The sequence below is a fragment of the Rattus rattus genome, chromosome 6 (assembly GCF_011064425.1).
Source record: "Rattus rattus isolate New Zealand chromosome 6, Rrattus_CSIRO_v1, whole genome shotgun sequence".
Taxonomy (NCBI): Eukaryota; Metazoa; Chordata; class Mammalia; order Rodentia; family Muridae; genus Rattus; species Rattus rattus.
This window is the reverse complement of record NC_046159.1, coordinates 15,767,539-15,782,519: the sequence shown is the minus strand read 5'-3', so window position 1 is coordinate 15,782,519 and position 14,981 is coordinate 15,767,539. Positions and strand designations below refer to the sequence as shown.

The 14,981-nt window shown below is 36.5% G+C and overlaps 1 protein-coding gene across 1 annotated transcript; it reads right to left on the bottom strand.

The window, feature by feature from the left end:
• Positions 1 to 1,735: 1,735 nt before the first annotated feature.
• LOC116903048 (taste receptor type 2 member 103) lies at positions 1,736 to 2,674 on the bottom strand. The gene has a single exon (XM_032905348.1). The coding sequence runs from the start codon at positions 2,672 to 2,674 to the stop codon at positions 1,736 to 1,738; it is 939 nt and encodes a 312-aa protein (XP_032761239.1).
• Positions 2,675 to 14,981: the final 12,307 nt, after the last annotated feature.

Below are 14,981 nucleotides of genomic sequence, written 5' to 3'. Positions count from 1 at the left end.
GCTAACACTATATGAACACACACACACACACACACACACACACAAACACACATATATAGTCATATAGATTACATGTAAACAAATCTAAATTACTTTAAATCTCTACTCCTGTGATAAATTGGTTTATTATCAAATAAGTCAGTAGATAGTGATCTCCAAAGTGATCTCCTCGAATTATTGCAAAACACATAATTCTAGTGGTCTTATGTACTGAGAAACTGATCCTCTATCTGTATACATAGGAGTATCCAAAACTATACTAAATGGTAGCAACATTACAAGATGTTGTACATTACATGTACAACATTACAAGTTGAGAACCACTGACATAAAGTAAAACAAACCCAAAAATTCATCACTGAGGTATTCAATTAAGACACAGACATTGGAATTATTTGTTAATCTTGAATAAAATGAAATGGGTCATATAGATAAAAGTATGTAGAAAAACAGAGTATAAGTCCCATTTAAATAATTTTTGTTTCCCAAGTTAAATAATATAAGTATGAATCTGAAATAGACCAAAAATATTTTATGAAAAAAATATTTATTATCTGTATCTGGTGAATATTTTTCATGGTGGAGTGTGAAAGAAAGGAGACAAGACTCTGGCATTAGTCCATCTTCTAGACTACCTAAGGAGGAAGAAGATAATTCAGTAGGTAAAGATACATCCTGTTTGGCACAATTTTTTTTAATTTTCTAAATAAATCTGTACCTGAAACATTGGATAATCATATCTGTATGTACAATAAAATATAAGCCAAACATATTTTATCCTCAATTTCTTGACATTTTTCTATGCTATGAATCATTATTATGTGATAGAATAAAATGATTTTGCATTTTCTTGGTTCATTTGTATTGTAGACATGTCTCATATATTAATTATTAACCATTTTTCAATCATTAAAAGTATAATGATTGATATAAAACTTATATTGATATCATTTTTACATTAAACCATCCTCATGCACTTCTTTCTCTGGCAATATACATAATTTCTCATTTGCTACAATGCTAGACTGTGTTTGGGTAGTACATAATCTACATAGAATTGTTTAAACTTCATAAAGTTACATACAGCTGAAAGATATTTACAAAGAATACATTAACATGTATAAACATCCATTATCCTTAAATCTACCCACACCCCTTCAGTCTTGTTTCCCTTCAGGTGTGATTTCCTTGTGGACTTGACTCCTTTCCATCCATCACTCTCTTTCATTCCCCAGTTCTTCTCAACTCCTGGGGCCTTTCCAGACAGCAAGGTCCAAAAAAGAGACATGAATGGAGAACAACTCACCACTGTTGTATTATACATGAATTCGTCCCATTGTCCTTGCAGAGGTCTCTTTCTAGGACTGTCCACGAACCCACTGAAACACCCACTATAGCCAGACTACCAGAACGATTCTGTTCTCATCTCTGGTTAGATGGTATCAGCTAGTCTTACACCCAGTCCTCATGGCACAACACCTTTCACATTCTCTACTTTCCTACATGGGACCTTTAAAAACATGTTTTGTTCTCTGTGACAGACTGAAGCTTAATTTCATACCCTACAGTGCTGTCTTCTAAGTCACAGAATACAAAGTTCTCTCTCTGTGTCTCCAACGAATCCTTTGTCTAAAGGCTCACAATCTATGAGACTGTGATTATGATTCCTTCCTAAACTCCAGTTCTTATTAACTGATTTTTTTTCTAGAATGCGGAAGGGGATCCCTAATATGTTTTAGGGACCCTGATTCTCTGTATGTTTGTACTTACACCTCAGCCAAAATATCACAGAAAGAGAGGCCTGCCTCAGTTTATTGTTTCCCAGGATCAGGGCACAGGAGTGGCCAGAGGGGAAAGCTACTCCGATACACCGTAAAAAATGAGAAAGAAGATTTGTATGTTGAACATCAATACTCAACGACTGTGAAAAAAGTGACATAGCAAAAACAGTATACAGTAACAGGAAGGCGACCACAGTTTGCAAGCCTTTTATGTGGGCCACGGTGCTGACATCTCTGGAGCCTGTGGCATTGTGGTGCATGGTCTTCAGGTGTCTCCACAGGGAGAAGATGAGCAGAAGAAACATTGTCAGGGATGCAGTGAATGGGATGAATGTAAACACCGTGCTAATGGATAGAAAGAGCCCATAAGCTCTTAAAGTGTTATTTGTACCACACTTCTGGACCATGCTCACTTGAAATCTATCAGTGTATATGTGTATGACTATAACGTTTATAAACAAGATGATCAGAGACACCACCAATGTCACCGAAACCACTTTTTTAACTTTCCATTTGAGGGCAAGGAAAACGGTGTTTGAGAAATTGGTTATCTTCAGAAAATAAAAGATGCTGAGGCATGTAGCAAACCAGACACTGAAATGATTGGTCACTGTCCAGGACATAGTAAAGAGTCTTATCATTATTCCAATTCCCAATGAAGCTGGGTCCAAAAATGCTATCAAGAACCCTGTGATTATTGACAATACAAAAGCAGTCCTGGAGATGGCCAGGCCCATGTAGATCTTATCCACTGCAGAGATCTTTCCTCTTTTAACCCAGTCTATGATGTTCACCAGAGCTATGAATACATTGGCTAAGATTCCTATGATGAGCTCCAGACTTATAGTACTTATCAACATTAGCCGTAGGACAGCCCTCATTGTCACCACCATGATGATCCAAATTCCTCTGAAATAACAAAGATGTGTTAATACAGTCTTCTAAAATGTTGTGTCTGATTGTAAACATAATCACTTTCTGAACTCTCATAGAAAATGTGAACCAAAAGCCAAATTTCACTAATGAAATGGTTTATGTTCTGTACACATACACACACATACACACACATACACACATATGCACAGCCTTTGTTATCAAAAATAGCCCAGCTGAACTTCATCCCGATGCTCCATGTCCTGTGTACAGCAGCCTGAAGCCCTCTGTAGTTTCTGCAGAAAAAAATTAAAATTTGTATGCCGCTATTTAAATAAAATTATGCATATTTTTGTTTGTTTTTCTCAATCTACAGATTTTAGCCTGGATACCTTTATTCTGGATTACTAATATTATAGAATTCTAATTCACAATGAAGTAACATAAATCTGGATTCACATATAAAATACAAACTTATCAAATACAACAAAATGCAGTATATACAAAGTCTTATTATGTTTTCCAAAATTCTTTCTACATTCTGCCAGTTACTTAATAAATAATAGAAACCATTATTTCTCAAATACTTATTAGTGAAAATGCTAGTGTTTGCATATTTTATAAGGTCATCATTCACAGTTGTGAATGTAATATAAATATACTCTAATAGATACACAAATGTATTTATTTCTATTAAAATCTCCATTCTCAATTCAAGCAATTAAGAAGTTTAACCCTTTTGTACATTGACCTCATTCAAGATGCAGTGATAGCTAGGAGGACACTGTATAAAATTATTTGCAGTTATTGTTGACCCAGTGGCAATATAAATATTTGTAAATTTGTGACTTTTAAATCTGTGAGAAAAGGAAGCATAAGCGTTTTCCCCCAGTACTATAAAATAGACAAAGAGTAAAAGACTTTGCTTCCATCGAAAAGATCTTCATGATTCTCTCTCCCTTTGTTAATGCATCTGATTCCCCCAACATCACCAAGGAAGTTCAGACATTATTTCATCTACTTTCATTCAAGACTGTGCCACTAGCATCACTAGACATATCAAGGTAGACGAAGCACGACACATAGCTTAGACAGTCTGGAAAATAAGGTGAGCCACCGTACCTTCTTCAAGAGCTTAACTATGCTTCAAAATATGACAAATTAATCAAACATGGTAAACATGGTGGGACAGTGCATATGAATAAATCCAACCTGACACTGAAAAGACAGACATAGGAAATGAAGTCCAAACGTAATCTGGGCCACACAAGATATTTTCTAAACACAATAACATCATCGCCACCACCATCATCATCATCAACAACAACAACAAAGAGAACTTATGAAGTTTGCAAAAAAAGATGCACTTCTCCAGGATTACCACAATCTCTGTCCCAAAAAGGGATAGACAGACAGACAGAGAGACAGACAGATGATAGATAGATAGATAGATAGATAGATAGATAGATAGATAGATAGATAGATAGATAGATAGATGATAAATAAAAACCACACAGGACATGTTGGGGAGGTAAATTAGGCTAGTTACTGAAACAAATTAAGGGAAATTTCTAAGCATGAAGTATAATAGAAACGTAATCTTACCATCAATAAAGGAAAAACAGGTCTCATTGGTAGGACTCCTTCCATATAACAAAAAACAAGGAAGAAGACCATGCAAAACTCCCTGGCAATAGGCCTGTGTGGGTAGGTTCTGCTACTGGAACTTCCGGTCTTTCAAAAAAGGACAGAAATTTGTCTATTGTGAGAAGGCAAGGGATTGGGGATTTAACTCAGCGGCAGAGCGCTTGCCTAGCAAGTGCAAGGCCCTGGGTTCGGTCCCCAGCTCCGAAAAAAAGGAAAAAAAAAAAGAGAGAAGGCAACACAAACTCCAGGTGTTTCCCTAAGCCTACACCACCCGTTATGTTCCATTATACATGGGAAACACTTGAGACTCTACCTAAACAGGAGATCCTAGGAAGATGGTCTATTCCAGACTGGTTGAGAGTGGCACAATTCCAACGTATTTCATCTAACTGAATCTAACTTATTAATGATCGGTCATTATTCCAACAGGGACTGCCTCTATGAATGCCTTTGTAATGTGACATATATATGCAAATTAGTACAGTTATGATGGTTTTTATTTTATTACTGAATGTTATATGCTGTCCGTACCAAACACAAGCAATTTACAAGGATTTAACAAAACTAATTTCAAAACTGCATCTTTGTGTTTACATCATTATTCATAATAATAACCCACTAACTATATTTTAAATGTCTATATTATAAAAAGATAAATCTACATTATATTCTGGATCACTACCACTTCAATTTATTTTAAAAAAATTAAGTAAGTAAATTACTGAGACTTCATTCTTTCTCATTTTTATTGTTACCTTAAATTTTTGTATTATTTTTTGATATCATAATATAATTATATCATCTCTCTTCCAATTCTTCAGTCCAAATCTTCCTATATACCCATCTCTGCTCTCTTTCAAATTCATGACCATTTCATTGATTATTGTGATATGTATTATTTATTTATGTTTCATATATACATAGGATAGATAGTGATAGATCAATATAGATAGAAAAATAAATAGAAAAATCATGGGTGGTGTACTGGCTGGTTTTATGTGTCAACTTGACACAAGCTGAAGTTATCACAGAGAATGGAGCCTCAGTTGAGGAAATACATCCAAGAGACCCTGAGAAAAAGGGCATTTTCTCAACTAGTGATCAAGGGGAGGGGTCCCAACCCATTATGGGTAGTGCTGTCCCTCGGCTGGTAGTCTTGGGTTCTATAAGAGAGCAAGCTGAACAAGCCAGGGGAAGCAAGCCAGTAACATCTTTCCATGGCCTCTGCATCAGTTCCTGTTTCCTGCCCTGTGTTCCTTTGTTGATGAATAGCAATATTAATGTATAAGCTGAATAAAGGAGAGAAACTCAATACAATCCCATTAAAATCAGAAACAAATTTGGCTACTCTCTCCAAACCTATTCAATATAGTATGAGAAGTTAATAAAATGTTCAACATCCTTAGTCATCAGGGAAATGTAAACCAAAATAACCCTGAGATTCCTCCTCACACCAGTCAGAATGGCCAGAAAAGCAAGAGGCTCCCAGGACCCAAAGGGGATGACATTAGATGAAATACTCAACAAAGTGGAGAGAGAACCTATAGAGACCATATCCAGAGGTTAGGCAAGGCTCCTCGTTGAGGGTTGGGGCCACAAACCCTTCACAAAATTTTACCCCAGAATTGCTCCTGTCTAAAGGAAATTCAGGGACAAGGAGTGGAGCAGAGACTGATAGAGGGCCATCCAAGGACTGCCCCACCTGGGGGTCCATCCCATGTGCAGCCACCAAACCCAGACAGTAGCTGATGCCAGGAAGTACTTGCTGACAGGAACCTAATGAGCATGTCTCCTGAGAGCTTCTGTCAGTCTTACCAATCCTGATGTGGAGTCTTGTAACCAAACATTGGACTGAGCAGAGGAACTCCAATGGAGGAGTTATGGGAAGGATTGAAGGAGCTGAAGGGGTTTGCAACCTCATAGGAGGAATAACAATCAACCAACCAGACCCCCCAGAATTCCCAGGGACTACACCACCAACTAAAGAGTACGCATGGAGGCACCCATGGCTCCAGCTGCATATGTAGCAGAGGATGGCCTTGTCTGGCATCAATTGGAGGGGAAGCCTTGGATACTGTGAAGGCTCAATGTCCCGGTGTACTGGAAAGATAGGGCGGTGGGGGCTGGAGAAGAATAGTGGTTGGGGAAGCACCCCATTGGAGGCAGGGAAAGGGAAAATGAAGTGGGGCTTTATGGGGAAAACCTCGAGGAGGGATAGCACTTGAAATCTAAATAAAAAAATAACCAATAAATAAAACAGAATTTAAGTATCATCAAGATATCTGTAGGGATTGTGTTAGTCTGTGTAGTGTGTACAGAGTAGTTAGGAATGAAATCCTGTTCCTTGTTTGAGCAAGTGAAAAACAGTCTTTTTATCAGTAAATTTTAATAATAATCAATCATAGGTTTTCATTTGTGGCATGTGAAGGATAACACAAAGAATCTTTACCTATTTTTGTTTGATATTGGTTAAGCAGATCAAATCATAAAAGTATATGACTCACCAAAATAAAATCAAGGTGTTAAAAATTATTTAGCTACATTTATGACAAAACATAAGTCTGGATTGAATTATTACAGCTCTTTCACAAATAATGCCTTTATCAGATCAAATCACTGCAGAGTTGTAGTAAAATTTTAATGGCTTGCCTGAACCCTTCACAAAAGAAAAGAAGAAAGAGAACACTAAAATGTCCTTTCAGCCAGGGTGAGTATAATACCATAATCAGAAATTCATACAACAAAAAAGAATACTGAAGACTAATTTGTTCAAACTTGTCAATGAATTCCATCTAAGCCATGTTCAAAATCATCTCAGGAGACAGTAGAGGATAAGAAATATGGAGTTAAAATCAGTCATGGCTTCTGGTCAGTCTGGCATACATGAGACACTGTCTCAAAAATGTAAACAAACAAATAAACAAACAACAAAAATACCAAAACACATTCACTAAACTGTATGAAATGACCAAATTGGTTTCATCCTTACAATGTAAAGTTGGTTCAACATATAGAAATAATAAATATAGTACAACACAAATAAATTTAAAATATCAATCATATCATATCAGGAGATACAGAAAGGGCATTCATCATCCCCTCCTAATGAAAATCTTGAAGTAAGAATAGAAGAAACATACCTGAACCTTATAGATATGTATTTAAAAAACTATCTTCAACTACCAAAGAGATTTTCAAATTCCAGAATGAGTTTTTCAAGCATGCACAATGATTTCACGCTATTATTTAAAGAGATTCCTAAGTATAGAAAATGGCTATCATAAACAATTTAGTATCATTTAGTAGGAATCCAGAAGTGGAAGATTAAAAAGAATTGTCACTATTTAAATTTTAAAAGATTGTTTTGAAGAAAGCTGAAAAATGTAAAGGTGGTTTTCAAATTAGGGATCTACTCCATCTTCAGACACCAAACCCAGACACCATACTTGATACCAACCTGACAGGACCCTGATATAGCCAAACCCTGAGAGTCTCTGCCAGAGCCTGAACAATAAAGATGTGGATGCTCACAGCCAAGCATCAGACTGAGCATGGGGACCCCAATGGAAGAGTTAGGGGAAGAACTGAAGGAGCTGAAAGGGTTTCCAACCCCATAGGAATAACAACAATATCAACCAACAAGATACTCCAGAGATCCCAGGGACTAAACCACCAATGAAACAGTATACCTGGAGGAATCCATGGCTCCAAGTGCATATGTAGCAGAGGATTGCCTTATCTGGCATCAGTGTTAGGGGAGGCCCTTGGTTCTATTGAGGCTAGATGCCCCAGCATAAGGAAATACTAGGACAGTGAGGCTGCACTGAGTAGGTGGGTGAAGGAGCACCCTCAATTAAGCAGGGGATCGAAAGGGATAGGGGGATTGTGGAGGGAAAACCAGAAAGAAAGATAACATTTGAAATGTAAATAAATAAAATAAATAATTTTTAAAACCTACTTTAATATAAAAACTGATAAATATTGCTTTTGTAGCTAGACATGAAATTTAATAACAAGAAAATACTGAAGACCCAAATATGATCCATCCTTCTTCAAACCCATACAGACTTGAATGGTGTCCAAGACTTTCACCTAAGAAAGTGTATATTATTCTTCAATAATCTTTGTAATAGCAATGAAACAAATTAATTTTACCAGAGATTGTTACTATTCAATATTATAATGTGCAAACTTTCATTAGAGAGTCTCTGTTCCTTCATATTAAACATGAAAAGAGAATGCAAGAGAACATCAAATCTCTCTAAACCATTCAACTTAGCTATTTGGAGTGGAACTGATTGTTGTTGCCATCCAATTAATTGGATTCAACATACAAATTCACAGAATTTAAATTAGGATAAAAGTCAGCAATAGTTTATTAAGATAAGCTAGCACTGATACAAAATATAAAACACAATTAAAAAACCTGAGGAGGAAAATATACATTTTGGAGATGAAGTATACTTGACTTTACGATTTGGAAATACCTAACATAACTTATATGATGGATCATTTGTTTTGGAGAAATGTATGTTATTTTTATACTAAATGCTGTTTCAAATGTACAGTGCTACTATTCACAAACCTTCATACACATTTAATGTGGGGTGGTAGACTGTGACAAGAAACTCAGTAAGGTTGAGTGGGTTGGAAACCCTGCCAGGAACCTTTTAGAAGATGGTAGGAGCTTCTCCTATCATGTGAGCACAGTCTCCCATGGAGAGGATCATGACTGTCAGTCACAGTCACATATGGCCAGTGCCATCAAACCCCTCCACATGCAGATGAGGCATCCCTAGCATCCCAGACAAAGCCAATTGAGAGCATCTGCTGTCAGACCACAACCCATCCCAAAAATGTATATAAAATCTGGTTAGAATAAATAAAGCTGTGTGTAAATTACTTCATTGCCTGAGAGCATCTGTCCTCTAAGGGCAGTAACACTCCCTAGGGAAGAGAGCACTCTCCCACAGCTTTTGCAGCTGGAAGCTCCTCTGCACCAGAGCAGCTGATGCCTCTCCCTTGCTTGAAAGCTTCTGCTAGGCCAGAGATTTCTCCTCACAGCGTCAAGTGCACAGACTGACAATTGACAATTTAATATTTTAGTTAATAAACTTGTGCAGCAATGGTTCTATACTGCCTGTTCTAGGAAATGGTAACCGCGCCTTTGTTTTAAAGTTGTTATAAGCATATTGCAACCCTACCAGTTTTTTCAAAGGTTATCGTGGTTACCATGTTCTGACTACCTAGCTACCATGTCTTTGTTTCAGGAGGTTGTTATGACCAATGGGCTATGCTTTGCTTCTGTAACCCTACCCCTTTTGCCTGCCAAATCCCCCATTTGGAACCCCCTGTTTCTAGTCTATAAAATCTTACCCAAGTTTATTGCTGATCTCTTGAACCCCACTTTTAGGTAGAGAGAACCAGTGTGCATGGATTTAAAAACAAACCTCGTTTTAATAAATTGCTCTCTAATTAATTAGGCCATGGATGGTTTGGGTTAGCGGTCTTCTTGTATCTTCAGGATTAACATAGAATTACGTGAATATTCTGTAAATGACTGCTTGCCTTGTTCTGAAGATTTTGTTTCATTTTATGAGAAACTTAAGACTTTTTGCAATAAAACTTTAATATTTTCTGAAAAAAAAATAAACTTGGACAAAATTGGAGGTTTAGAAATCACTCATATTCAAATAATTTTGGGAGAAACGTGGTAGGTAACATAAGATATTAGAGGCTGAACAAGTGTGACTTAATTTTCAAGTCATTCCAACCTTAGTTTATATTTGTGAAATCCTGTGTTTTGCCTGCATAGACACCTGTGCACTGTATGCTAGGAATATGCACATCGGTCAGAAAAAGTCTTCAGATATCCTGGAACTGGAGTTAGAGATGGTTATGAGCCATGATCTGGATGCTAGGGATTAGTATGAATCCTCTGGAAAAGAAGCCTGTGCTCCTTATATGCTGAGCCATCACTCTGCCTGTGCTTTCTGGGGCAACATGGGGTGAGGCATGCTGTGTCTTGATGATCCTGACATTGGCCTGTAAACTCGCTTAAAAGTTTCGATTTTCAGTGAGAGTTTTGCCAGTCATTGAGAAAACAAACATGGGTATCTCAGCTTTTTTTTGGAACAATAAATAGCTTTAAAATGGAAAGAATCAATATCCTGATAACAAAAATGGGACATTTCTTTTGGTAAAATCACAGCTCTGACCTGAGATGATTTCACAAGTAACCATCTGACAAACAGCAAGAATAGATTATAATGTGCAAGGACTTCTGTGAACCATAGTGCTGAGAATAGGAGACATTTGCTTGGATGACTCATCTTATTGAGGTATTTTCACTTGGAATAGGTTAATAGTGAGAAACAGATCAGGATATGATGAAGTCATATTTGACAGGGTTACAGTGTTCTTCATTTAGCCCTTCCATGTTACATTTCCCCCATTACCTTTATTGTTTTATACATTTTTACATTGAAAAGATTAGAAAGCACCAAAGTCAGAATAGGAGAATGTACCCAGTGGCCAAATACTTGCTCTTCAAGAATAAGTGATTGAATATGCATCTTCCACACCTATGTTAAGAGCAGGTACAATAGCACACCAGTATTTCCCTTCTCTCATAGGTAAAGACAGTCAGCTCCTGGATTTTTTCAGCCTGCCATCTTAAGAAGTCAGTGAATTTGAGTTTCAGGGAAGAAACCCCATAAAAAATAGTGTGAAGGCCCATATAAGAAGACACCCAATGTTTGCACTTGGTACAAATACAGGCATGTACCTGATCATATGTACTACACACAATAACAAGAGATGAAGAAAAATACAAATTCCCCAAATTTATCCACAGGAAAGTGCCTTATTTTACCTCTTCAGGTGAAAAAGAATGAGAATAAGGAATTTGAATCAATATGGTAGGTATCATGCCAGGTTTTATAAAATTATTTTCTGAAAACTACGATTGTAAAATTATAGGCAGTAATAACATTCCTTTGTACTCATCAGTATATTAACCTAGATGAAGTAGAGATAAACATCAGCATAATAACTCAAAGCAAGGCAATTCAGAAGAGAGTCAAGACAGTAAGAATTCATGGGAATGGGTACTGTCTACTTGTGACACACTTTTCTTCCCATTGGGTTGCCTTATCCAGTATTGATGTGACATTATATGCCTGGTCTTATTGCACATTGTTATGTTGCATAGGGTTGTTGTTCCTGATGTTCTTTTCTAAGGAAAGGTAAAGTTATAGTGTGTGGATCTGGGGAAAATGGGAGGTTGGCTTGGGGGTAAATGAGGAAGGGGAAATGAGGTAAGGAAGTAATATATGAGAGGAGAATAAAAAATCATTATCTTATGATATATAATTTCTGAAAAGGTCAGGCCAGATATATTACAGATTACATGGAAACACGCAAAATTTCCTAAAGTTTGAAATTTAGTTGGAAAATAGGATGATTATAAGGTGAGTCAGGATAAAATACAAAGAAAACATAACTTGCTGAGATTAATAATATCCTAGCAAAAAATATTACCAGTAGATGGTTTCTGTATGGACAATGGTATTCTTTATGCTTTTGTACTCTGTTTGCAATGTTATGGAGGGAAGCAACCTTAACTAAGACAATATTAACTAAACATTAACTCAAACTAGCTTTATTTATATACTGTAAATAAACCAATGCACAATCCTACACCAAGCTGTTACCTTCAGTTGCTGATATTGAATTTAAAGCTGAATTCTCTTATATTTTTGGTTGTGAGCCTAGCTGTTAAAGGATGAGCCATCTCTAATGGATTCTAAAAGTGTGGTACATCTACACAATGGAGTACTAGTCAGCTATCAAAAACAATGACTTCATGATATTCATAGGCAAATGGAATGAACTAGAAAATATTATCCTGAGTGAGGTAACCCAATCACAGGAAAACACACATGGTATGCACTCATTGATAAGTGGATATTAGCACAAAAGCTCAAATTATCCAAGATGCAATCCACAAATCACAGGAAGCTCAAGAAGAAGGATGACCAAAATGAGGATGCTTCTACTCCTCCTTAAAAGGGGGAACAAAAATATTCATAGGAGGGGATATGGAGGCAAAGTTTAGAGCAGAAACTAAAGGAACAGCCATTCAGAGCCTGCCCCACATGTGGCCCTTATATATATATATATATACAGTCACCAAAACTAGATAAGATGGATGAAGCTAAAAAGTGCATGCTGAAAGAGACCGGATATAGATCTCTCTGAGAGACACAACCAGAGCATGTCAAATACAGAGGTGAATGCTAGCAGCAAACCACTGAACTGAGAAGGAATCTTAGAAAGAACTGAAAGAGCTTGAAGGGGCTTGCAACCCCATAAGAACAACAATGCCAACCAACCCAAGCTTCCAGGGACTAAACCACTACCCAAAACTATAACATGGACTGACCCAGGGCTCTAACTGCATATGGAGCAGAGAATAGCCTTGTTGGGACACCAGTGGAAAGGTAAGCCCTTGATCCTGCCAAGATTGGACCTTCAGTACAGGGGAATGTTGGAGGGGGCAGAAACGGAGGGTGGAAGGGAGGCACCCTTATGGGAGAGGGGAGGGGATAGGAGGCTTAAGAATAAAAGGGGAGGAGGAGGGGTTAGGGGGATGTTGGCCTGGAAACTGGGAAAGGGAATAACAATCGAAATGTAAAAAAGAAATACCCAAGTTAATAAAGATGAAAAAAAGAAAAGAATAGGAAACTGGGAAAGGGAATAGCATTTGAAATGTAAATAAAGAAATATATCCAATATAAAAAAAATAAAGCTGAATTCTCCTTTACGCAAATGCAAATACAGGTTTCTTCTTTTTCCACTGTTTTGTATAATTTTGCCTTATTGAGACTCTTGTCTAATTTGAATTAATCATGTTTACATTCCAGCTAGTAAAATTTAAAATCTAATGTACGGGGAATGTGGGAAATGACTAAAGATATGGATAAGCCTCTATTCTAGGAAGATGACATTATTTGTCCTTGAAAAGCAAAAGCAAACAAGCACATTGAATACATGCACAAGAGTTTAGAGGAAGTATTCTGTGAGGATTTTTATTTCTAATGTTTCCCTGTTTTCTATTGTCATGGAAATTTCTTGTTCTCTACAACTGTATGCTGGTAATTATTTATGTATTGTACTATATTATATACAAATACTGTGTGTACATAACACACACACGCACACACAATCCAATCCAAAGCTTAGAACAAGCACTATTCAAGACAACTTAACTGTGGGTTATTAATCTAGAAATCTACTCTCTGTCTGTTGACAAACATGGAAGGAGCAAAATGATTTTAAAAACCAGAAGAAAAGGTGTTGTGAGATCACATTACCTAGAAATTAGAGGGAAGCTATTCTTATACCTTAATAATCTGGCTACCTGAACAAGAATACCACAAATAACATGCTACTGTGTTTCTTTTATTAAATTTTTTCTATTAAACTAGAGTGCTGTGCTTCTTTCCATACTACAGTATTTGTTAACAAGGGCCACTTTATTTGTAGAGGCCCTGAACTGTGAGAGGACCTGTAACTACAGTAAGCTCACTGCCAGAACTACAGTAAAGGAATGCTCAACAATATGAAGCCCATATGAGTTTATACTTTCATATAAAATTCATAAATTAAGGAGTAAAAGAGTTCTGTCGAATATAATTAGAGAAAGGTAGATTAATAGGGAGTGATGGAGTGATAAAATAGATTTTGAATGTATTTATAAAAACTAGACAGATAGTAGATCATAGACAGATGGGTGACAGCTGATAGAAAAATGATAGGTTAAATAGATATAGAGAGAAACAGATGATATATATATATGTGTGTGTGTGTATATATATATATATATATATATATATATATGAGAGAGAGTTGGTAGTAGATAGATAACAATTTGAAAGATTTGAATAGTCACTTTCTTTATTTATATAAATGGCTAGTTATATTCTCCATAATGAGACTATAAAATCCCCAATTACAGTCAGTGTAACTCCTTACTATTTATTAAATATAACTTCTGTTCTATCTTATGTTTACATTTTAAGAAAAAGAAGTTCCAGAAAGAAAGAAATGTTGACCCTGGTATAGAAAGACTTAGAGCAGGAAAGAGTATCCTTTAAATACTCTCCTTTAGTACAGCCAACTAAAGCAGTATGAAGGCTATGCATAGGCTCTACAGACTCACAGACGGATCTGGCAAGGTCAGAGTTATGACTGTAGTAAGAGCCAACAATTTGTTCTACAATGAGCAAATAGTCAAAGAGGCTTTTACTCTAGAAAAAATGAAAAATTAATGTCATGGGCATTATATGAGTTCAAGGACAGCCACATCTACAGATTTAGACTGACCTCAAGCTCTACTACAAAGCAATAATGATTAAAACTGCATGGTATTGGTACAGGAACAAGTTGATCAATGGAATAGAATTGAGGGCCCAGAAAGAAAACCACACTTATGGGCATTTGACCTTTGAAAAAGAAGTCAAAAATATACAGTGGAAAAAAGGAAGCATCTTCAATAAATGGTTACAGTCTATGTGGCAATCAGTATGTAAAAAATGAACATAGACCCATATTTGTCACCTTGTACAAAGCTCAAGCCCAAGTAGATCAAGGACCTCAATATAAAACCAGATGCAT

Coding starts and splice junctions, on each gene's coding strand:
- LOC116903048 (XM_032905348.1), bottom strand. CDS start 2,674: ATGGTGGTGACAATGAGGGCTGTCCTACGGCTAATGTTGATAAGTACT.